At 42.7% G+C, this 26,011-nt stretch overlaps 1 protein-coding gene across 4 annotated transcripts in view; it reads right to left on the bottom strand.

Annotated features, from left to right (window-relative positions):
- Positions 1-14,683, bottom strand: part of LOC114899040 (protein transport protein Sec16B) — a 62,912-nt gene extending 48,229 nt beyond the window's left edge. For all 4 annotated transcript variants that reach the window (XM_029229391.1, XM_029229389.1, XM_029229390.1 and 1 more), the window contains exons 1-10: positions 14,459-14,683; positions 11,965-12,318; positions 10,548-10,660; positions 9,358-9,478; positions 8,554-8,662; positions 7,195-7,339; positions 6,393-6,544; positions 5,917-5,978; positions 4,374-4,509; positions 3,654-3,884 (exon numbers count right to left, since the gene is read on the bottom strand). In XM_029229391.1, coding sequence (XP_029085224.1) covers positions 3,654-3,884; positions 4,374-4,509; positions 5,917-5,978; positions 6,393-6,544; positions 7,195-7,339; positions 8,554-8,662; positions 9,358-9,478; positions 10,548-10,660; positions 11,965-12,260 — 1,365 coding nt within the window. In that variant the 5' untranslated portion in view covers positions 12,261-12,318; positions 14,459-14,683. The remainder of the gene's footprint in view (positions 1-3,653; positions 3,885-4,373; positions 4,510-5,916; positions 5,979-6,392; positions 6,545-7,194; positions 7,340-8,553; positions 8,663-9,357; positions 9,479-10,547; positions 10,661-11,964; positions 12,319-14,458) is intronic.
- Positions 14,684-26,011: the final 11,328 nt, after the last annotated feature.

Here is a 26,011-nt window from a genome sequence, read left to right as displayed (position 1 = left end):
AATGAGGTATTTCCACCTCCAAATGTAAATTTATTTGATTATCCCAACATCTCCCATGTTATCTTCTTTGAAGAGGGAATAAATTTAAACAATCACAGTTAAGAAATTCAGCCTCATATCCAGTGGAAGTAAAAATGACATTAAGATTGCTCTTTTTGAAACGACAAGGTCCTACTGTATAACACAGAGGACTATATTCAATATTCTGCGATAAACCATAATGGAAAAGAATATTTAGAAAAAGAACGTATATATATGTATAACTGAATCACTTCGCTGTACAGCAGAAATTAATGTAACATTGTAAATCAACTATACTTAAATTTTTAAAAAAAGAAAAACAGGTGAAATCTTTTAAAAAAATGCTCTTTTTGTATGTTAAACTATTTCATAATAGTATTTTTCAAAGGAGTTACTAATGATTGGTTGAGAATTATTAGTTTACTCAAAAATCTACATCTCCAAAAATATAATTTAAGAATAAGTGAAGAAATTGAGAACTTATATCAAGGATGTCAATCTCACACAATGCCAGAAATAAGACCCCAGTCAAGTGTTAAAGGTTTTAGATATTGTGGTGTCCAGCTCCTCATAGATCACCGTGAACTCCCATAGTGCTCTATCTACCCACCGCTTACCTTTGGGTCAGTGTATGACAGGAGATGTGGTGGGTGATTACAAGCCCAAGCTCAGGCACCAGGCTGCCTAAATCTAAACCCTGGCTTTATTATTTACTAACTTTCCTCCTTGGTAAATACATAAAACAAGAATAGGACCTACTACGAAGATAAATGAGATAATGCATGTAAGGTGTTAAGTGAGTATCTGGCACATAGAAAGTATTTTTCAAATATTCGCTTTATTGCTGTTGTTATGGTCATTATTTATCATTCTTAAGGAAAGAGATTATCACTGATTTATTTCTGTATCCCCCGACTGGGTTCAATGTCTTAGAAGTAGTGGCTGCTTAATAAATGTTTATTGAATAAATGAATCACTGGTGAAATAGCAAGTCCCTACTATATAATGAATACACACACACACACACACACACACACACACACACACACATACATACATATATATATACATACATATAGATCCTATAAGTTGATCCCATTAATTTTCACTGAGTATATCTTGCACTCATTTAAAAGATAACATCACATACAAATACATACAATTAAAGATTTAAATGTAAAGGTGAAGTCACAAAAGTACTTCAACTTTATTTTCATAAATGAATTTTGAAGCAGGAAAAACCTTTCTAAATATGACCCCAAAAAAGTGATTTTGGACAGAAAATCCTAAAAAAGTAAAGCGCTCCTACAAATCAATAAGTGGGGATCAAAAATCCAACAGGAAAATGTGGAAAATCCATGTCAAAAAATAATCACAGATTAAAGATATTCAACTTCATTTATAATGAGAAATGCAAATAACTACTATACTTCTTTTCACCTCTCAGATTGGCACATATCCAAAAGTTTGGAAACACACTGGGCTGGTGACAGTGTGGGGAGACAGACACTCTCATACATTGCTGATAGAGTAATCGGTACCTCTAAAACAGCAATTTGTCAATATCTATCAAAATTACAAACCATATACCCTTTGACCCAAAGCTTCCACTTCCACAAACTTTCGTTACATATATTCTCTCCACATGGCAAAATGACAATGTTATTCATTGCAGCATTATTTGTAACAGCAAAAGACTAGAAATAATCTAAATGTCAATCTATAGAGGTTTAGTTGAATCAATTATAATTTATCTATAGAAACCTATGCAGCCGTAAGAAATAATGAGGAAGGTATTTATATACTATAAGGAACAGGAGACAGCAAAACGTGGCCTGAAGACCAAATTCAGCCCACTGCCTGTTTTGGTACAGCCCACAAGCTAAGAATAGTTTTTACATTTTTAAATTACTGGAAAAAATCAAAAGAAGAATAATATTTCATCACATGAAAGTGATATATATTTCAAATTTCTATGTCGATAAATGAAGTTTTATTGAAACACAGCCACACCCATTTATTTACAGATTGTCTGTGGCTGCTTTCAGGGGACAACAGCACAGTTGAGTAGAGACCCCATGGCCTGCAAAGCCTAAAATATTTACTGTCTGTCCCTTTACAGAAAAAAAATGCCAACCCCAACATAGAGTGTTTCCTAAAGTAGTTTGCTAAATGACAAAAGGAAGGTAAAGAAATGGTGCATAGTATGCTATAAGGGAACAAAGGAGAAAATAATTATATATGCAGAAAATATCTTTGGATATTTCAATGAGAGAAATTGCATGGCGAGGGGGTGGGGGACAACATCATTTCTCCCATTATATCCCTTTCATCTTTTGATTTTTTTAATTAGATTGATTCAAATTGATTTCAGTCATATATTCAAATATTTAAGACTTTTGTAAAATGTAAGTTCAACTTCAAAATTAAACAAGGCATAAAATAATAGGGAAACACGTGAGGTGATGGATGTGTTAATTATCTAAGTGGGAGGAATCCTTTCACAATGTATATGTATATCAAACCATCACACTGTACACTTTAAATATCTTACAATTTTGTCAAATATACCTCAATTTAAAATTTTTAATTAATAAATTCTAATTTACATACCAAAAAAAACAAGGCATCACTTCATCAGTGGAATTAAAGTATTCAGTATTGATAGGTATATTTTAGATATAACTGATGGGGATATCATTTGTAAACAAACTTTCTGGAAACTGATTTAGTGTATATGTGAAGAACCTTTTAAAAGTGCATAGCCTTGGGACTTCCCTGGTGGCACAGTGGTTAAGAACCCACCTGCCAATGCAGGGGACATGGGTTCGAGCCCTGGCCTGGGAAGATCCCACATGCCGCGGAGCAACTAAGCCCGTGCGCCACAACTACTGAGCCCACGCTCTAGAGCCTGCGAGCCACAACTACTGAAGCCTGTATGCCTAGAGCCACAACTACTGAAGCCCATGAGCCTAGAGCCCGTGCTCCGCAACAAGAGAAGCCACCGCAATGAGAAGCCCGCGCACCACAACAAAGAGTAGCCCCCGTTCGCCACAACTAGAGAAAGTCCGCACGCAGCAACAAAGACCCAACGCAGCCAGAAGTAAATAAAATTAAAAAAAAAAAAATGGTGCATAGCCTTTAACTCAGTAGTTCTTCTAGGAATGTATCTTAAAAAATCAGCCAAAGGCTTATACAACAAGATGTTCGAATGGTATAATTTATAATGGGTGACAAATCTGTACATAGCCTATATATTCAACAACAGTGAACTGGTTAAATAAAATGTGATACATTCATATAATAGAATATAGTCCATTTTTAAAATGGTACGTTTTAATGCTATGAGAGTATTTCACCATATACTCTTAAGGGGAAAAGAAAGAAGTAATTGTATATGTAATTTAATTTGATTTTTAATATATACGCATTGAAAATGCTAGAAATAAATATATTAAAATGTTAACAGGCATTATCTTTTAGTGATAGGATTATGGGTGTTCTTCTTTTTCTTTGTAACTTTCTGAACTTAAGTGCTATAAAATGAGTATATGTCACTCATACAATTGGGAGGGGTGAGTGGTTTGGGGATGCCGGTTACTTTTTTAAGCAGAAGCGGGCACAGCACTTGCCTTTTTCCTTCCGTAGTAGAGCAACTTAGTGAATTTCTCCACGATCTGCGCAGGCGTCTCCACGCTGGGGGGAACCTCCCCAGTGAGCAGGTTCCGGGTCCCCAAGCTCAGTACTGGCCAGTCCTCATCCGTCAGGTTGATGAGGTTGGCCACAGGCGGCTGCCGCTTGTACTTCTCCAGCTTCTTGCAGTCCTGCACCAGCAGCTCCGCGATGTCAGACCCCACCACGGACTGCAAGGGAAAGAGGGCCATCCTGGGAGAGAATCCTATTCATCCTCATGCCGGCAGCCCAGGCTGAAGAAGGAAGGCACCAGAGCACCTGCCCTCTTCAGGAGGAGGCTGACATGCAAACACAAGACAGCCCCTTCTTAGATTGTTGTAATTCAAACTCCAGCTTCACTCTCATGCTTGCTTTCTGCCTGTCAGGAGCCACAACGATGACCAGAAATATGCACACTCTCCCAGGTGTATCATCTGCTTAGCGCAGTAACCCAAGAGCTGGGCGATAACCCCAGGCTAGTGGAGAAGGGCAGGGGAAAGGTTAGCATTAGCAAACTGGCATTGACATCTGAGCAGTTTTTCCCCTTGAGGGCATTTGTTGCTTCTTTAATGTTACCTTTTATAATCAGTCAGGCCACAAGCCAAATCTTCTCTCTCCCAGGAAGACTTCAATTCCAACCCAGCCTGCACCTGCCCACCTGCCAGCGCGGTGATACTGACCCCGTTCTGCCGACAAAGGAGAACCAACAGTTGCCACAGTAGAGCCGAGTCTCTGCTCCCTGGTGTCTCAGATTTGCGACTCTGCGCTGCTTTCTGCTGGCAAAACGTCACGATGTCCACCTTGTGTACATCTTCCCTATGGAGAGATTTCAGGGAGCAAAGAGTGAGGGACAGATTCCTCCCCCGGGTAGGACCACAGTCCCCTCCTACAGTGTGAGGGTGTTGCTGGGGCTGGAGATGGGATAGAAGCCTGACAATCCAGGACGGGGGTAGTGAGTCTATAGCTACAGAATAGTTGTTTCCTTATAGAACAGGAAGGGACCTCAGAGATTCTCTCGTCCACCCTCTCCATTTTACAGAGGAGGAAACTGAGGCCCAGAGACCTGAAATGACTGTTTGGTATCAAGGAAGAGCACAGACTTTGGGCTCAGACAACCCTGCGTTTAAATCTAGCCAGCCACTTCTCAGCTTACACAAGTTTCTTATCTCCGCTGAGCCTCTGCTCTTTTCGCTAAAATAGGAATAGTTAAAAAGTCTACCTCCAACTCAGTATCTTGTAATAACCTATAACGGAAAAGAATTGGAAAAAGAATAGATATATATACCTATGTATATATATCTATATGAATTACTCTGCTGTACCCCTGAAACTAACACAACATTGTAAATCAACTATATTTCAAACTAAAAAAATTTTTAAAGTCTACCTCCGTACAAAAAGGAATTAGCCAATTGTGAAGTGTATGTAAGCGCTCAATAAACAGGAATTATTATTTGCTTGAGATCATTCAATGAAATCAATCAAACTTGGACCAGTACCCTAGTGTCCAAATACCCAGCTCGGTGCTCTACCCCACACCTGTACACCCATGTGTAAGAAATGGAGACAACACTCATTTTTACTTGAAGGAACTGTCAAAATACTATGGGGATTTTCTTGGAGGGGGAAGCTTCAGGATAAGAACACATTTACACAGTAGTGATGATATTTTAAGGGCTTTGGGGTGCATTATCTCACCTCTGACACCAGCCAGGACTCCTCTCTCCACGACAAAGAGCATCCTGAATATTTATCAGTAACATGACTAGCAATGTAAAAGCAGTTCTAGCTCAATCCTGCAGAGGGCAGACTTGCACACTGTCCAGTAACTCAAATGCTGGCCATGTTACTTCTCTCTCCAGAAAAAATTTTTCCATATGATCCACTTGCCTATGATTTCCCAGGCTGTGTTCCACTCTTCTACCAGTTTAAGTACTATTAAGTACACAGAACGCTAAAACCCCTTACCATGTAGGCTTTGTAAAATAGAACTGATTTCAGATTTTTAAACCTTTAAGTTAATTTTTCTTTCAACACTCAAATTGCTTGTCAAAATGGCTCAGGCCACATTTGGCTCCAACTTGTAGCACGGAGATTCCACTCCAACGGGGAGAGACATTTTCTTTCAAGGAAGTCAAGAACAAATCCCCAAAATGCTGATCTGGGCAGGAAGATTTTATAGGTTTCAAAAGCCCTTATTTTGCAGCTCTCATGGTAATTTACCTAATCAGGGGTCCTGAGAAAGTCCTCATCTTTTCTTGTTCCTCAGAATCATTAAGAATAACCTGGAACAAAAAATCAAGTTTGGTCTTTAAGACTATGTCCCCCCAGTGCCCCATTGCTCAGTTAAGTCCAGCATCAGAACCCAGAGCCATGATCCTAGGATGTGGCTCAGTGCCTCATGGAGAAAGCAGAGGACAGAAATGAGCTCTCTAGTTGCTGGATATGACCCAATAGCATCTCATGAAAAACAGAAGTCTAGCATTACTTCTCTCACAGAAGAGCCCCAGCCATTCCTTCAAACACACACACGTGCGTGTGCACGCGCACACACACACACACACACACACACACCAATCCATAGGGTGCCTGGCCCAGTCCCCTCCAAGAGCACCCTATTCCTGGAGATGCCCAGGGCTCAGGCAAAGGGAATCAGGGAGCAGGGTGCTGACATTCCGAGGACACAGAATCTTGTTTACCTCCATGCTGTGCAGTTCAACAAGGGCCGTCTGTCCATCACTGAGAGATCTGGGACACACACACACCAGCTGACCTCCTGGCCCAAAACTCACAGGCACGTGAGGGATGTAGAACTTCATGGGTGTCTTGGGACCAGCTGCCGAGATGTCCTCTGACCAACAGACACAGATGGACACTGTTAGCATTACTGCCACTGCTTTGCTTTACTTTAGAAATACTCCACAGACACACTTCTTTCCAAATTCCACCTGGGACCAAGATAAGGTTCTGGATGGGCTACATAACTAGAAGAAGCCCATACTCCAATAAGAGCTGAACCTCTGAGAATATGTCAGAATATAATGCAAGGAGTTGATGGTTTGGTGCAAATGATAATGTACCAGGGCCAGACTCCCAGCAATGGTGACACGCTGGGAACTCTGGTTCTCATAGCCCCAGTACTCAGGGCAAGTCTCCTACATCCAGACCTTTGTGACCTGCCTTCACTTTCCCAAACTGACTCTGGTCTTTACTTTCTTCACCTATTACCTAACAGTACCTCTGAGTGCCCCCTCTCCCAGCCTGATGATGGCTAGGGGCAATGTTCCAAGAAGCAGCTATGATGCAATCTCCAGTACCAGAGAAAAGGGGGGAAATGGAACCAAAGTTGGCCACTCTGCTCAGGAGACCTACTTACAAAAATGAGGCAGACAAATGGTCTGCTCTTGGAAATACAGGGCAAAGGTGACTTTCCAAGACATGTGCCACCCAGCCCTCTTCTCAACAGACTCAGCCAACTGCTTTGATCACTTCAGTACCCACCAGCCTGAACTGGACTCCAACCCGCTGCAGCCATGGGGTCGTACAGCTCAGAGGCATCTGTCATGTACTGACTGAGCTCATAGCTGCTGGAGGTGAGACCAGACTCGTGCTGCCGGAGAAGGTTGGACTCCTCGGTCAGTGATGGCTGGAAATTAAAAACAACAAAACACATGGGAAGAATCAGAAGCACTTTCAGAGAGACGGTCCTCCCAAGTGTTTCTTCAAAGCAACAAAATTCAAACTTTCAAATAAATATAATGAATGTGGATGTGCTGAAAGGAAAAGAAGGGATCATTCAATTGACAGGTGTTTACTAAAGGATTCACTGTGGCCTAGTGGGAAGCATGCAGGTCCTGGGGTCAGGGAGGCTGAATTCAATCCCAGCTTTGTCAATACCAAGTGCTGTGAACTTGAACAAGTGACTTAGACTCGCTGAGCTCAGGACCTTTATCTGCAAAGTAGATAATCATACCTACCCTATAGTTCAGGTACTTACTCTTGCATTCATTCACCAACTGTTTAATGAGCACTTACTATGCTCCAGGTGCTATGCTTTCCCTAAGGATACAGGTGTACAAGAAATTCACAGAACTTACATCCTGAGGACTGTAAAACAATGGATGCAAACAGTGGATACAAAAGCTCTTTGTCCACATTGTAAAATGCTGTACGTGTGTATGGCTGCTGTTACTGTGTTGTTGTTACTGTTAGTCATAATAGGTGCCCCGCCCTGTGAAGCATCAGGTGTACAGAAGAAACTGTCCCCACAAATCATACAAATCTCATCAGGGATACAAAATTAATACATGACTCAAAAATGAAGAGCTTGTCTCTGTAGTATGTTTGTAACTTTTCCATAAATCTAAAATTATTCCAAAATTTAAAGTTTATTGTAAAAAAAATTCAAGAGCTCCATTTTGTAACCCAGCTGGTACACACAGTAAGATTTTAGAAAAGAGAGATGGAAGAGTCAAGAAAAGTTCTGCTTTTCAGACCTGAATTAAAAGATTCTAACAACTTCCCACTTCCTGGGTAAACCGAATTGCTAATCCACTGGGATACCGGTGACAGCCTCTTCTCTTTCCTACCTTGGAGTGACTTGGGTGACATTTCCTGATCCAGCCAACTTGGCAAAAAAAATGCAAAAGGGCCAGATCAGGGCCCCAGATCCAGAAGACTGAAACAGGGAGCAGGGAAAGGAAGAAGTGGGTAGAGGCTCTGCCAATTGGGGAGGAATGGGACCCCTCAGACTGCTGGCCACTGGGGACCCCGCCCCACAGGGCCCTGCTCCGCCCCTACTGACGAGGGCAGGTGTGATGCACTGTCACAGACCACCAGCCCCATGTCACTTCAGGTTACCTTGTTTTTCTGGGCCCCAGTTAGCGGACTCTCCACAAATAAGTCCCCAGGCCTCTCCTGTCCAGAGTTAGAAGCAGGACTGTCTTTATAAGGGTTCCAACGCTTAGATCTGCGGCAAAATGACAGGAGCAGGTGAGAGAGGGTCCAGGGCAGGCCAGCAAGGCTGAGCTGCTCTCTGCTGGAGGCTGTTCTGCTGCAAAGCATGGGCAGGTGTCGGGTTGGCCCGTGTGTCGCAGGGAAAAGCCTTGTCCTCCATTTCTCCGCCTCAGTCTATTGGACCAGAAAAACAGGAGCTCCTGGGGTTCATAGTACAGTTACTAGAAGTGGCCCCAAACCCTGCAGAGGAGGCTCAGTCTCTGTAGCCTGACGTCCTGGAGTAAGTTAAATCAGAGCAGCTGGGCTGGTGAGTTCCAGGCAGGGTTAAGGCACCAGGTCTAAGGACACCAGACAGGTGCTTGAACAAAATGCTGTTCCCTGCTCACCTTATCCCACGGGAGAGCCTATTCTCAGGGCACAGGAGGGGGCAGAGGAGAAGCACCCCAGCCCCAGGCAGGACCCAATCAGGAGAACTTCTGCAAGGCCACATCTGTTCCGAGGCCAACATAGAATTAAGGCCCTCCTCTAAGATGGACCTCAAGTAATCTCACAGGTTTTGGGAACCACCTCTCAGAATTAAGAATCCCTCCTCCTAGTGTCCATGGGAACAGCTGGTCCCAGCCAACCCAGGCTACTCTCACAAGGTTTGCCTAACATAGCCTGCGTTTGGCTGAATCATGTTGAACCGGCCTCTCCTTTCACACTTACTGGAACTGGGTCTCACTATTTGTTCCAAACGGACTATTCTGGTTTTCATGTTGGTGTTCATTCAGGTACTTTTGATCTCGATAATCTTCATGCCAGATATAAGGACTCCCTTGCCTTGGCACTGCACCCTCAGAAAAAAACAAAATAAAGACAGGTCACTTCCTATTCCTAAAAGTTTAGAAAGACACTAGCAAGCCATGAAGCTGAGTTACTGGAGCACAGCAGGTATAAAAACATACAATCATCCCTCCGTATCCATGGGGGGCATTGGTTTCAGGACCTGGGGAAGTTCAAGTCCCTTATATAAAATGGTGTAGTGTTTGCATATAGCCTATGCACATCCTCCATATACTTTAAATCATCTCTAGATGAATTATAATGCCTAATACAATGTAAATGCTATGTAAATAGTTGCAAATACAATGTAGGTGCTCATGCAAATAGTTGCCTACAAGCAGCAAATTCAAGTTTTGCTTTTTGGAATTCTCTTTTCTTCTAACATTTTCAATCATCAGTTGGTGGCAGACCCGCAGACTCGGAGGGCTGACCGTATTTGCCAAATTGAGTAAAGTACAGTTGATAAGTAAAAGCCAACAGTGAAAGTCCATAAGACGCGTCTCTCTGAACCAATGAGCACGGCTCTATACAATGGGGATCCAATGTGTGTGCACAGATGTTTGCGTTTTCAACGTTGAAACAGGTTTCTCTTTGCTAGCAGGTCAGAAGATGCCTTTAGTACCTACCTAAAGCCTTACTATTGGTGTAAGGTTTAAATTCTTTTTTGTACATATCTGCCTCCCTCAGGGTAAATGATGGTCAGACTCATTACAGCCCAGCCACACACTTGATGACTTCACTGTTAAGAACTGGCTTCACTGTTACTTGTTACTTAGAAGAAAAATATGGATGAAGTACAAACTATCCACAATACTAGTAATGTAGTAACAGTGTCAGTGCCATCATCTACACGTACAAAGAAAAATGACTCTTTTCTATCTCTTCTTCTCAAGACATTTAGCAGTAGTGTCATTGCTGTGGCCTCATCTGGCCAAGCAAGAAGCAGGGGAGGCTGGGGCTCTACCTCAGCCCAGCAGGAGGCCCAGGGTGAGGCTCCGAGCACGGCCCCTTTGCCCTCTGCCCTATCCGACCAGCTGCACCATCCCAAAGGCTTCTTGGAGATTATTCCGTACCTCCTTCTTCCCGCAGCTGCTGCGGGTGTCCATGGTAGTAATAACTTCCATAAGCATATTCTTCCCTTAGGGCTGGAGAGTGATAGCTTTGATAGAGATCCTCAATGCCCGGCCTAAAGAATCACAAAGAAGACCAGTCATTCAAGGATGAGCATGGTAAAGAGAAAAACCAGCGGAGGACTTGACAAACGAAACAACTTCAGAGGACAGAACTGTGACCCCCGTCTAGAATCTGCTCTAAAGCCACGGTTCATTCTGGATCCCATAACCAAAAAATCCAGAATCAGAGCAGGAGTAGGACCGTTGTGTCAGAACAAGGCTGCAATTTTTATAGCAAAACCATAGCCAAGTGTCTCATTCTCCCTCCCCATGGTCCCTCTTACTCCTCCAATACACACACAACCAACAACACAAAATATTATCTGAGAAAACCCTGCTCTGACATCACCTTAGGAAACCCCTTCCCAAGAAGACTGTGTAAGTGCCTCATATACCACTGCAATTCCCATGCATATTATGGATGGCAATGAGATGAAAAAGTCAAGTTGGACCATCTTAAATCTGATTGCTTTTATTGCCTCTGTCCTTAACATACCTTCCTTCGAGAATTCAACAAAGGAATGTCATGTTGTTAGTATCTTTATCAATTAATAATTCTTTACTGTTTCATAGGGGCAGAATTCTTTACATTAATTGTCATAATTTCAACCCTAAATCTGGAGGCAGGAAAACATCACCCCACCTGAGAAAGTTAAAGTAGAAAATAGATGGCTTGCAACATTCCATAAAATATGAAGTCCAGGAGGAGGAACTCCAGATTCTCCTAGAATTACCTCACTGAGACCTCTTCATTCTGAATTTGGAGCCTACAAGCTTGTATCTGCTTTCTCTGATTTTTTTTTTTAAGTTCCCATTCATTCACTCAATACATAGTTTTTTTCTGTACCCATCACACTCTAGGTGATGTTCTAGGCACTAGGGCTCTTCTTGGTGCTAGTGGGTCAGTGCTAACCCTGGGTCACAGTCTTCCAAAGAGGATAAGGAACTTTTTATAGAGCTCCATAGGAAAAGCTTTTCCAGAGTCTACAAACATTGCCTTTTGTGATCCCAGAGTAAGACGGTCTCATCTGCTGTCTTGAATTTCATCATTCTTTCTACCCTCTCCCCCCATCACCCAATCACATTGTGATGGCTTCTTTAAGAAGCTCCCCTAGGGGATAAAGAAAGGAAAATATCATATTTTCAGTCACCAAAATCCAATTTGGGAGAGGAAATGGTATAGCTAAGTCAGTATACTAGGGTGGAGAAGGAAAAAAAAAGAAAAAGAGGAGAAATAAAAGGAAAAGGAACAAGGAAAAGAGCAATCTGTTTGTAAGCATTTAGGAGAGCTGGGTCAATTCCAGCTCTAAACCCATACCTTGAATACAACTGACTGGGATAACCACCTTTATAATAGTCAACCCTGGACACAGGCGGATGCCATTCCCCAGGCCTGGACGCGTAGTGAGGCTGCTGGTGGTCTTCCCCAGGGTCCTGCTGTGGTTGGGGGCTCCTGCCCATGTCTTGCTCTTGTTGGACCCTCTCTCCATTGTGCCAAGAGTGACGAATAGGCCGATAGTATCTATCTCTCTGAAGCCCTCGGTCTGGATCCCTTGATGGCGCTGGGGGCCTCCCCGCTGGCTGAGGCGGCCACTGGGGAACCCAAGGCTTCATCCCTGACCTTCTGAATTTCTCTCGTGTTTTGAGTCAGTTGTGTAGTTATTTTATCTTCCTAGACAAAACAGAAAGAAAAAAATTATCATCATTTTAGGCCTATATCCAAACATGAAGGTTAATTAGGTTTTGTGAAAGAAGCACCTATGGTCCTCAAAATCTTTTATCTAAAACAAACCACACAGGCACTGATACAGAGATATCTGAAAAAAATCTTAAGGAGATATTTGAAATAAATAACAGGCTAGACAACTATACTGATGTTGCTATAAAAATTAAGAAGTATATTTGGAGCAACAATAGATGTGGGAGGCATGGGAGAGAGAACAGTAATAGATGAAGCTCCAAAACACTATCAAAATATCCCAATTAAATACATGTGTGCTGGACTTCCCTGGTGGCACAGTGGTTAAGAATCTGTCTGCCAAGGCAGGGGACATGTGTTCGATCCCTGGTCCGGGAAGATCCCACATGCCATGGAGCAACTAAGCTCATGCACCACAGCTACTGAGCCCGCGTGCTGCAACTACTGAAGCCCGTGCACCCGTGTACTCTGCAACAAGAGAAGCCACCGTAATGAGAAGCCCACACACCACAACGAAGAGTAGCCCCTGATCGCCACAACTAGACAAAGCCCGCGCGCAGCAACGAAGACCCAACACAGCCAAAAATAAAATAAAAATAAAATAAAAATTTAAAAATACATGTGTGTTCACATATTCCGCCAGTAAATGTTTATTCAACATTTACTATGGAGGCCCTATGCTGTCATAGAAATAGAGTGGGCCTTAGACAGAGCTAGACCACAGTTCAAATCCTAACTCTGCCACTTATTAGCTAGTTAAATTTTTCAAGCCTTAATTTCCTTACCCATAAAATGAGGACCATAACGAGCTGACAGGGTCACTGTCAGAGTCAGAGATCCTTACACTCTGGCTGGTATATAGTAATTGTTCAATAAATAACAGTGTTATCAGAGATAAAAATTAGGGTAGTGTGAGCAGCTGAAGACATTTCCTAAATAAAAAGGAGCTTAAAGTGACCTCAAGAGACATCTTTTCTGAATCCTTGAAGTCTTAGAAGAACTAGGCCCTATAATCTGGCCATTCCTGCCCCTGCTCCAGGGGAGGCGATGAGACGCAAGTTTGGGATTGCTTCCCTGACAAACTAGAGAGCCGTGTCTGGAGATTTTAAAACCTGGAAGTCACCCCAGGATCAAACTGATTTTCCCCATTTATGCTTCAAAATGGGAAATAGCTCCAGAGGACAAGATACCTTCCAAGCTTCTCTGCTTGTATCACAGAGCAGCACCCGCGTCCAGCTGCCCCCAAAGAAAAAGCACACATCACACCTTACTGCTGCTCAGGAGTCTCTCGTGTCAGAATACACAGCTCAGTCACACCCCATGTTTCTTCTCCCTTGGGAACTATTTTACGTTGAAAAGTTCTGATCGGATCCAGTCAACTTGCTCCCACTCCTGAAACTCCCAGCCCAATATAAAAATGAATAACAGAACAAAAGGTCAAAGGGTGTGTGTTGAAATCAAGACGTCACACTGCTCGAATGCGGTGGAGCCAGGGTCCACAGCTATGAGCCGAGAGCTGTAAGCAGAACATACCAGAAAAACAAAGCACAGAAGTGCCTTCCACCTCGAGAGCAATCCAGCTCAGGAAAACCTGCACCCTCCTTCCCGTGTCAGCCCACTTGCTTGAAAAAGTCAGGTGCGATGAGAGCCTTTTCCAGCAAATCCCAGCAGAGGTCAAATGCCCCGGACACAGTGAAAGGCTAAATGGGTTTTTCCTGAAGGCCCACGGAACTTGATAGCATTTGGACACAAGGAATTTCAACAAGAAGAAAGCTTCTTCCACCTTGTTCCCAGATATTTTCACTAGACAGCCCTCCTCCGACTGCAGAGGCGCAATACCCAGTCCCTTTGCCAAAGTCAACTACAATTGATTTTCGTTGCCAAGATATCAACTCCAGCAGGTTAGACCTCAGGTTACAATTAAGGACCCCAAATGAAAAGCACCTAAGATTCTCCAAATGAAGGCATTACATCTACAGTGACAAGTCATACTCACACATCACGTAAATGACCTTCCCTGGTCCCACTAAGGTCAGTATTGCCTTTCCTAATTTGACAGCACAGCAAGTACGGCCAAGACAAAGCAAGCAAGGGCGCTAGCATTCCCACACACCTGCTCTGACGGCTCTCCACCACCTTCCCTCAGCGCAGCTCCAGGAGTGTCTGCTCTCCTCCTGGACACTGTCAAAGTCCAGGTGCCACATCTACCAAGACTTACCTGGCCCTCAGATCTACAGCCTGTCAGCTACCTTTGCCACGGCCTCCATGGAGCCGATTCACGAGGGCAAAGTACAGCGCAGCTCCCCCGGTCGGCCAGACCCAGCTTGGAGTATTTGCTCACAACCCTGTCAGAGGCTGCTGCTTCTGTTTGCCTGGTTGCGGGCTGAGCCAGGTTCACTCACATGTGACATGTGACAAAGCATCCAGACCCCCACAGCAAACAAGGAGCAGAGACCTGAGGGAGAGGAAGTGCAGAAAGCCTTGAGGCAGCCTGACCCGGGGAGAAGAGCGTGGCCTATGGGCTGTGAACTCCTGGCTCAGCCACGAGTGGCTTTATCGCTCAGCCTCTCAGCTTCTTCTCTAAAAGGGGAATAACAGTACTTAGCTTATGAGGGTCATCGTGAGGAGTACAGGCAGACCTCAGAGATATTGCCAGTTCAGTTCCGGACCACTGCAACAAAGCGAGTCACACGAACGTGCTGGTTTCCCAGGGCGTATAAAAGTTACGTCTACACTGTACTGTAGTCTATTAAAGTGTGCAATAGCATTACGTCTAAAAAACAATGTACCTTAATTTTAAAACATTTTGTTGCAAAAAAAATGCCAAAACAATTACAATAATAACATCAAAGATCACAGATCACCAAAACAAATGTAATAATAATGAAAAAGTTTTAAATATTGTAATAAATACCAAAATGTGACGCAGAGACACAAAGCAAGCGTTATTGGAAAAACGGCACCGACAGACTTGTTTGACGCAGGGTTGCCACAAACCTTCAGTTTGTAAAAAACACAGTAAAGTGAAGCGATATAAAACGAGGTATGCCTGTAAATGTTGGCAAGGTGGCACATGATATATAATTATGTATGCTCTTTAAATAAGTATTATCTGTTCCTTTCTAAAGAGATGAGCTAATTCTACTGGTTGAGGCAGGCAGAGTACTCACTGGTGGGTAGTAAATGCCCAGTTTGGGTTTTTCTCATTTGTGTTTCTCTTCATTGGATTCTGGTTGTGCGTCAGTTGTGTTATCTAGATGGAAGGCAAATTTAAATTCCCAATATTGAACTGAAGGCACTGAGAAGTTTTCTATTACAAGAAAGTAATTTCTTTGTTTGAAAAATACATTTCTTTAGGTAAGTACAGAGTAGCTCATGTCCACTTTTGAATTAATATTTTAAAAGTCAGCAAATCATCATGCTGTACACCTTAAACTTATATGTTATATGTCAATTATATCTAAATAAAGCTGGGGGTAAATATAAAAAAAACTCAGAATTTGCTCTAAAAAGGCTCAAATCGTTTATTCTTTCTTTCAACAAACACTAAGTCCTTATTATGTATCAGGATTTGACACACATAGACATGAAGGACACAGCCCTTGGTTCTAAAAAGCTTCGAGCAAATTAACTTCTCATGTTGTTATTAGTCCAGGGAAGACCGCCACGGTTGGTCTCATGGTCAGATAGGGTAAGGTACCGAAGCTATAAGACTTTGTCACGGCCCTACAACTGACTCCTAGGACCTGACAACTGAGTGTAGAATTCTCTGACTCTGGGTCATGGTTTCTTACCCCACTGGTGAGGTTTGACTCACTAATGGCTGCACTGCCATTTTTAATCCTCCTGGGAAGAGGTACTGGAGAAGGACACACACATTGACAGCAGGGGTCAGAACATGGTTGATTATGACACAGACTCAGATATCAAATTATCTGTCCTAATATCTCACAATAACATTCAGAAAAATCTGATGTAACTCTTTTGGCTTATAACATGATGTTAGTCCTGCCCTATAACACCAGCTACGTTACTGAAATGTTGACTTTGGAAGATACCTTACAGGTTATTTTAGCAACTTCACTTCGTTGGTAATAAAATTAAGATCCAGAGAGATTAAGTGATTTACCCAAGGTCACAAAGCTAACTAGAAACTCAGTTAAGATTATATTGATGTACTGGACCTGTCTTGCATTGGGCTTACAAGAGCTGATTATTAAATATTCAGGAATTGTGTGAGCCAGTAGTTAGACCATTGATCATTTGAAATCCACCACAGTGAGAGTATTTACACCACAGAAATTGGCAAGTGCTACAAAGCCAGGTTGTTGTTGTTTTTCAATAATCAGCTTATCGGCATAATGATTACAACTCCAAACTCCTAACTCCTATTCCAGTGTTCTTTCAACCACAGAATTGTCATTCTTTTACAAGCCTTCATTGCACGTCTCTGGTTTAAACATCTAGCTCAGTTATTCCAAATGCTCCTTTTGTGACATCCCAAAGCGTCCCTAATTATCTCAAGTGTTATTATGAAACTCTTCAAACACTCACCAACCAAAATTAATTTTAATTAGTTTTAATTATTTTATATAGACATATGGCATACCACAGTTATATGGGTCATGGAATGAAATAGATCGCGTGGGATCTCACCACTCCAAAAGTTTGGGATTTATCAGTCCCTGCCTTCCCCAGCCCCATATATCAACAGTTACTAAGTCTTTCAACCTGGCAACTCAAGTCTTCCTGATTCCTAACAAAATTCACTCAGTTTGAGAATACATTAGCAGCTCATCCCCAACAGGAGTTGGGCTAAAATTGGTCTTGTCACCTCAAGTCCTGGCTGCAGTGCCCTGGCATGATCCCACAGGCTCCCACATGCTAGAACAGTTAGAGTCTTCACATTATCTCTTCCCCAAGTGTCCTGTCCTCTTGCCTGATTCCTGCTCTGCATTCCAACTATCCACTGGAATTGGAGCCCTGGCCAGTTGCTAATTGTTGTGAATTTCCTTTCCCAGTCCCTGCCACCCTTTCCAAATGTCAGACCACTAAGAGGATCTTGCTTCAACCAGGAATAACTACCCTAGTTTGACATCTATCTAACGAAAGCATCATCACTGCTAATGATGCTGCTAATCTCTTCCCACCAGAATAGTGCTGATAGATGTGAACACCCACAGAGATCTAGGTCAGGTTTGCCATGAATCCGTGAGCACTATGATTTAATGACTGTTGACTCTTGCAAGGGACAGCTCAGCAGCTGAGACATGCCCCAGGCTTGACCCCATTTCTTTACTAAAAGTAGAAATTTAGGAAACAAACTGAGAGGCCCTATGTCAACAGATGAACAGTAATTATCTGTCTGGGTAATGGGATTGCAGGTGATTTTATTTTTCTCTTCTTGTTTGTCCATATTTTCTAACTTTTCTACAATAAACTTACATTATTTTAAAAGACAAAATCAACTAGCATTATTTTTGATTAATACTATATCCAAGGCAAGATTCCTAGGTTAGAGGTTATATTTTTGTTAATTTTTATAAATTTCTTTCTAAGAATATTATAGCAATTTACACCCACACCGGCAACACATGAGAATACCTTTCTTTTTTTTAAGTTTTTTTTTTAAACATCTTTATTGGAGTATAATTGTTTTACAATGCTGTGTTAGTTTCTGCTGTATAACAAAGTGAATCAGCTATATGTATCCATAAATCCCCATATCCCCTCCCTCTTGAGTCTCCCTCCCGCCCTCCTTTTCCCACCCCTCTAGGTGGTCACAAAGCACCAAGCTGATCTCCCTGTGCTATGTGGCTGCTTCCCACTAGCTATCTATTTTACATTTGGTAGAGTATATATGTCAATGCTACTCTCTCACTTCATCCCAGCTTACCCTTCCCCCTCCCCATGTCGTCAAGTCTATTCTCTACGTGAGAAGAACTTTCTGAACATTCTTATCCACACTGGATATTCTTTTTAATATTTCCCAATTAAAGGATGAAAAATAGCAACAACAAAAAATACTATATCCAGGGCTTCCCTGGTGGCACAGTGGTTGAGAGTCCGCCTGCCGATGCAGGGGACGCGGGTTCGTGCCCCGGTCCGGGAAGATCCCACATGCCGCGGAGCGGCTGGGCGTCCGGAGCCTGTGCTCCACAACGGGAGAGGCCACAACAGTGAGAAGCCCGCATACTGCAAAAAAAAAAAAAAAAAAAATACTATATCCAAATGTGGTGTTGTCATATCAGTAACTAATTATGCACTCATGTTGCTAAAATGGAGCAGTGACTCCCCAAAGCATCCAAGATTGATCGATTGTGCTCAGTCTGCTCTTCTGGAAAGACGACTCTGGAAGTCATTTATTCACTAAGCAAATGTTTTTTGAACACCCATTATATGCCCAGCATTGTCACTTGCACTGGGGATGCTGAGATAAATGGCATATAATCCTTGCCCTAGCTTTCAGTCTGGTGGAGCAGTAGAAATTCAAATATGCAATCAATATGCAACGCAATCATTATGCTAATGGGTATAATCACTACTTTTTCAAATAGGAGGAAGCACGGGGGCATGTGCAAAACTAGAAACAGGGAGATGTGCTGTTCAAGGTTACCCCACAAACAGGCAAGACCAATGAATACCTCAACTAGAGCAACTGCAAAGAGGTTGGAAGAGAAGGAACAGATATATGAATATAAAGTAGAATCAACATGAATTGACACTGTTGAATGTAGAAAATGAAGGAGAAGGAAAAGTCAAGGACACTCTCAAGTTTTCAGGCTATAAAGACAGGACCACACTGCCCCTTTTTGGGATAATAATCTTGGAAGAGGAGCCAGTTTGGTGGGAGAAGATGACAACTTCAGCTCTGAACATGCTAATTGTGAGGGGCCTGTGGACAGAGGTAAGTGTGGTCAGTGAGAAGTCAGTTGTAAGAGTGTAGAGCTTAAGAAAGGGGTCTAAGGAGAGAGACGTGGTGATTGAAGCCACAGGTATGGGTAGTATTGCCTAGGAAAAGCTTGAAGTTAGAAGAGAAGTCCTAGGGAGAAGTTCTGAGGAAGAGCAACATTGAAGAGCTGGACACAGAAAGAGGAGCCTGTGAAAGACAACAGTGAAGTGCCAGAAGGTGGGCATAAAGCCAGGAGAGGATGGTGTCCTAGAAGACAGGGGAGGTGATGGCTTCAGAAATGGGAGCGTGGTCAAGGCACAGGGATATTAGCTCGGTGCTTTGTGACAGCCTGGAGGGGTGGGATAGGGAGAGTGGGAGGGAGGGAGACGCAAGAGGGAGGACATATGGGAGCATATGTATATGTATAGCTGATTCACTTTGTTATAAAGCAGAAACTAACACACCATTGTAAAGCAATTATACCCCAATAAAGATGTTTAAAAAAAAAAAAATGGGAGCGTGGTCAACAATACTGACAATAGAAGAAATACTGAGAGAGGCAACGGTGAAAGTGTTCACACACTGGGTTAACCACCGAGGAGGTTTGACGATCATAACATGAACAATCTCAGTAGAACTATGGTCAAGGGAGTGAGGAATTAGACACAGAAATCACTTATACAGAGAATGGAAAGTAAGGAAAAGGAGAAAGCAGGTAGAATTACTTTTTTGAGAAGCCTGGATGTGAAGAAAAGGGGACGATAGCCGGGACGACTATGAGGCACTTGGGACTGAAGAATTGGTTTAGGGTGGACAAGATGAAGGGGAGTTACATGCTGATTCATAAGGCGATTGGAGATACAGAAAGCAAATACAATTACTGGAGGAATAAATCTCAAAAGAGGCTGATCACATTGGATCCAGAGCATAGGAGCAAAAGTTAAGCCTAGCTAAGAGGAAGGGCATCTCTTCCTCTGAGAAAAAGATAAAGGGGGTGAAGACGGGCGTGGATGTACAAAAAGGGACTGGATACTGAGACCTCTCTGTGGAGTAGACTGCTAGAGATCAGGGTGAGCATTTAGAGAGAGACCTGAGAAACGTGATGAATGTTTGGATTGGCCCGTGTGGAAACTGGGAGTGGGCTTTAACCAGGAACATGTCCTCAGAGGGACAAGTAGGCAGGAAGTGCAGCTGTTATTGGACCCTTAGACAGATTTGAAACTCCATGGGGACATTGAGTATCTGTGTTTGGTCTAGGCTATGACCACAGTGCCTAGACGGTGCCCAGTGTGTGATAAGAGCGCAATAAAGATTTTATTTATAAATGAATGGACATCTGAAATTTATAGCAGCAACAGCCTTACTGCAGATCGTATCCAGTAGTTTTTACAGCCTGAGTATAGAATTAAACTCTAACAGGGAGTTCCTAGAGAAAGTAAAAGGGAATGTTGAGGCAGTGAGTTAAGAGGACTGACCAGAGAGTGGTTAAAGGTATGCCATGTGGGTCATAAATGAGACAGAAACACAAATTCTCTGCATACCTTGTTAAACTGAGGTCCCTAGAAATACTTAAGAGGCCCTCTCCAATAGGACAGTGAAAGAAAAACATTCAATCACAATTCAAACTAAAAAACCTTAGTTGAAGTGGGACTGACAGGATAATGCCTATACCCGCCTTTCCAAAAATATCTGATACACTGAGATGCTTTTTAGTCAGCCAGCATCTCATAGCTGTGACTCCAGGAAGGAGACCTGGGGAAGGTTTAGTGTCGAGCAGCCTCTTGACTCCAGCAAAGCCAGACCCTGAAGCCAGCCTTGGAGATCCGGAGCTCATGGCCTTGGCCAGGGATTGGCCACCAAGGCTTCAACCCCTTCCTTCCGGTAAGCTGGGTGGCAGGCGAGAGGCAGAGCAGCATGTGCCTGTCAGCAGTTCCATTATCAGGAAGGACGAGTGCCAGGAAAACATGGTCTAAGGGCCAGAGACAATTAGCCTGGCACAGGCATCACGAGCTACTCATGCCAATCCTGGGACTGTTGCTCTCACCACAGTCCTAGAAGTGAAGGTTTGGTTACTTTATTGGTTTCCTACAGGACCAAGGAACTCTGTATGTGAGCCCTGACAAAAGGGGTCCTTTAAATGCCACCCCTGTGGCTGCCTGCACACCTGACCCCCCGATTCCGCCTCTGCTGCCAGGTGCTAGAGAAGGAGGGTACCACTCATGAAGACAAAGGCCTCCATTCTTCCTTATCAGCCCTGGGCTGGCAGAAGGGGCCTCACTTTCTCTGCTCTTTGCCCCTCCCATTTAATTGATGCCCCCTGAACCAGGATGAGTGGGGTGGCAGTTGGATGCTGCTGTGACTTTTAACCCCACATCAAGCTCCATCAGGCAAAGGTGACTCATGCACCTGCTAAATGAAATAAAAGGCTATAAATGCTGAGAGTGTCCTCTGAGCCCCCAAAGCCAATAGGAAGTAAGCAGAATAAGGCTACCTGAGTGTGAATCTCAGCCCCACTGTCTCCTGGCTGCAAGAAGTTGGGCAAGTTATTCTGTATCTCCTTTTCTTCCTCTATAAAATGGGGATGACAATGATAGAACTTTTCTCACAGAGTTATTGTTTAAGAGTAAAATTAGGTTAAAAAACTACAAACTACCTGACATATAGTAAATGCTCAATAAATGTTAACTGTTACCGTTTCCCTGAAAATGCTATAAAGTGCTTAGGAAGTGTTCTGTACAAGTCATCAGTCAGGAATTAATTGATTATCCATTACTGCTCTGAAATCCACAACTCCTCCTTCACATTTAACCCAGTGTCCCCACTGAACCATGAGATCAAGGGAAAATTGAGAAACTATGTCTCATAACTACATACGACAAAAAAGAATGGGTTAACATAAAAACATCAGAATTACAAACTTCACGAAAATGCAGTCCTATGCTTCTCACTCTGGACTACTTGTAGCCCCAGGGACAGTGCAGGATGCCACAGGATCAGCACTAATTTTATTTTATAAGCTATTTAAAATATTATTTTAATTTTTAACAAACACAAATATTGTACTATTGAATATTATGGAATAAAATTCAAATTTGTATTAATTTTTACAACGATGAGAAACTTCAAAAAATTTTTGTACTTGCAACGGACAGGTACACACCATGCACACACACACACACACACACACACACACACACACACATTCACATATACATCCCCTGCACCCCCAGGAATCACTCCCTGCCATTTGATGGAAATGTTTGAGAGACACATTCCGAACAAGAGCAGACATTCAGACATGTAACTGATGACCTGGAAAAAATCTCTGGAAGGAATCCATCCCTGCAGGTGAAGCAGTGTCTAAGCCAGGGAAACTCAGGCCAAGGCATACAGCTCTTTGATTTACAGACCTGTAAGCTCTCCACTGCTGGATAAAAATCCTCTATTATATAAGATTCTACAGGGTACCCAGGAGGCCAGTGACTCTCCCCCAGTTTAGCTGGGACAGGAAGCGTTTGGTCTCCAGTTAAGGTACATTATCAGACTCCTAATAGAACACACCCCAATATTTTAGAGTCAAGATACTCTTCCTTGATGGTAACACACATGCATGACTCAGACCCATTTAAACTCTTTGAATAGGGGAAAACGTCATGCCACTCAGCCTCCTTCTCCTCTCCAGGTTACATAGTCCCAATTCCGTTTATGTTTCCTTGTACAACTTCCTTTCCTCAATCATTTTGAAGAGTAGCAAAGGCCCAGGGGAAAGGAAACAGGAATTGAAACCTGGATTTAGTTTTAACACCGCCATTTCCCAGCCATGTGCCTTTGTAAAACCATCATTCAGTCTCTATGAGCCCCAGTCTCCTCCTCTTTAAAATGCAGTCTAAAAAGTACGCCACAGGGCTGTGATGTGGATGAAATGAAATGTTACATGGAAAAACACCAAAGTGCCTGTTAAATAGAGGTTTGCAATAAATCTCTTTGCCTCTTCCTCTTCTGGGTTCCTTACCTGCTGTTAAAGGGGTAACAATCTAAACTGTATGCAAAGATCATGAGTGTGGTACAGTATAAGGGTTAGGAGCTCAGGCTTTGCAGTCCAAATTGGATGAGTCCCAGAGCCTCCCCTTGACTAGCTGTGAGACTTCAAGCAGGTTACTTAACCTCTCAGGCTAAGTGTTCTTATTTATTAAGTGATTGTATAATAATGGATATCTTCAGAAGGTTGTTGTGGGATAAATGAGACAAAGTACTGTTCACGGCATGTAGGAGGTGTGCAATGAATATTTGATTCTAGATGAATGCACGAGCTAGGAAAAGCACGTGGCACAGCGCCTGCACATAGGAAGTGTTCACCACGTGCTTGTCGCCAATGTTGTTGTGTAAAAGAACATAGCAGGAGAGTTCCCTTCTGGGCTGTTCAGGGTATATGTTCTTATGTTCTTTTATCATAGCTGTTCATATTTAATTTTTATCTTAGCTATTCTTTATTACTGACTTAGAATCTAATCTTAGGTTATTGTTTTCAATTTTTCTCCTGCCTTCTCTCTCATCATAATCAAGACATAGCTTGTCTTCCCCAGTGGTGGGCATCCTTGGCTCTTTATTTACATTACCCAGAGGTATCAACAGAGTTTGTCCATTTAGAGGGCAATGAAAGTGAGACCAGAAAGGGTAAGGGCTTTCACTAAACTCACGCAGTGTCAGTATCAGTCATCAACTGGAGGAAAATCAATTACAGGACTTCTAGTCAAAGTTTTGTTCAGAAAAACATACTGGTTAGTAATAGCCATGTGATATATTTAATACAAAAATGCAGTTATTTAAAAATCTATTCCATAATCTTCAAAGCTATCAGTCACTGTAAATAGGTTCATTCAATTTGACATATAAATAGGAATATATATATTCATAAAAACAGAAACTCAAAGCTTAATTTCTGTATTTCCTCCTTGTCCCATTTGTCAGTCAGTAAAGGCGCATATCACTTTGCTGGTTCTACTCCTCAGCCTCATATTCCACGTCCAGAAATAGCCCGTGTGTGCACAGCGTGAGTGCATACACGTATTTTAGTGGCACTCACATTCTTGTTCTCTCAGCCTGGAATAAGTGACTGCAGATATAGCCAAGATCCCCAGGAGTGCTGCTCTATTGCTGAATTTAGCACATCAGGGCAATTTCCATAGGAGCCACTTATGATGCCAAAAAACAAAGCTCAAACTTCAGTTTCTGGAGGACACTGAAGGGCACGACAAGCTGATGGAGAAGTTTCTTTTCTAAGCATAAACATCTGCAGTCATCACAAGGGAGATGGCCAAAGTTCATTATTTTCTGGGAGCAGCCCATAAATGAATATTATAGAGTCTCTGCATGCTGAGTAAATACTTACTGCCTTTCCCAACATTGTTTCTGTGACATTTCTGTACAAGCTTCCTAAGAATACTTCCTTTTTCACTAAAGATGCGATACTTTCTATGCTCCACGACATCGTGACCCTATGACACCATGTCTTAGTGCTGGTCCAAACGTCGTTCATTGGATGGATGAGGTCACTGAATGAATTTGACTGGGGTATATGGCCTTGCCCCTGGGAAAATTTTTCAAATTATTTCCTTCATTCAATAAATAATATTTTGGACAAATATTAATTTATTATTTATTGTAATAAGAATATTTTCTCCTGTATGAGCTGGCTCTCCACAGTCTCCCTAAAAAAGCTGCTAAGGGAACTTCCCTGGTGGTGCAGTGGTTAAGACTCCATGCTCTCAATGCAGGGGGACCAGGTTTGATCCCTGGTCAGGGAACTAGATCCCACATGCATGCCACAACTAAGGAGCCGGCAAGCCGCAACTAAGAAGCCCTCCTGAAACAACTAAGACCCAGCACAACCAAATAGAGATTAATTAATTAATTAATTAATTAATTAATTTTTTTAAAAAAGAAAGAAATACTACAAGACTCACTCTTCTTTGAAGAAAAAAAAAAAAAAAAAGCTGCTAAGCCCCAGGACTATGTAGAAGGAAACCAAAAGAATCCTGGTTCCTATTTAATAACCAAGAAATGGGTGAGAAACTGAGTACTTCACTCATCATGTATTTATTGAGTGCCTACTATGTGCCAAGCATTGTCTTAGGTGTCAAGTGCAGGCCACAGGAAGTGACCAAGGTGAGATTGTTCCTTATCCTCTTGGAGTTAGTTTACAGCAGACAAAGTAACAGGCAACACCAATGATCAGTGCTAAGAGGATGGCAGTAAGAAACAGATGAAACACACAGCAGAGTTGCCAAACCTAGTCAGAGAAGGCTTTCCAGCAAGGAAAGATGTCTCAAAGGAGACCTGAAGGGTATGAGTTCATTAGCCTGGAAGGAGGGAAGGGAGAGCAAGAGAGAAGGTGATCCCAGCAAGAGGATGGATATGATAAGGGCTCAGAGGTGAAGGAGGACCTGTGCACTCAGCACATCATCAGTGGGTTTTATATTCAGTGTAGTTGGAGCCTAGAATGCAAAAAAATTTACTATAGACTGAATATGTGTGTCCTCCCAAAATTTGTATGCTGAAACCTAATCCCCAATCTGATGGTATTTGTGGAGACTTTGGGGGGTGATTAGGTCATGAGGGCAGAATCCTCATGAATGGGATTAGTGCCCTTATAAAAGAGACCCCAGAGAAATCCCGTGCCCCTCCTTCCATGTGAGGACACAGTGAGAAGATGGTCGTCTATGAACCAGGAAGCAGGCCCTCACCAGACACCCAGTCTGCCAGCACCTTGATCTT

This window comes from Monodon monoceros, unplaced genomic scaffold (assembly GCF_005190385.1).
Source record: "Monodon monoceros isolate NGI ecotype Baffin Bay Population unplaced genomic scaffold, NGI_Narwhal_1 Super_Scaffold_18, whole genome shotgun sequence".
In the NCBI taxonomy this organism is placed as follows: domain Eukaryota; kingdom Metazoa; phylum Chordata; class Mammalia; order Artiodactyla; family Monodontidae; genus Monodon; species Monodon monoceros.
The sequence above is the reverse complement of the archived record's forward strand: the minus strand, read 5'-3'. Positions and strand labels throughout refer to the sequence as shown.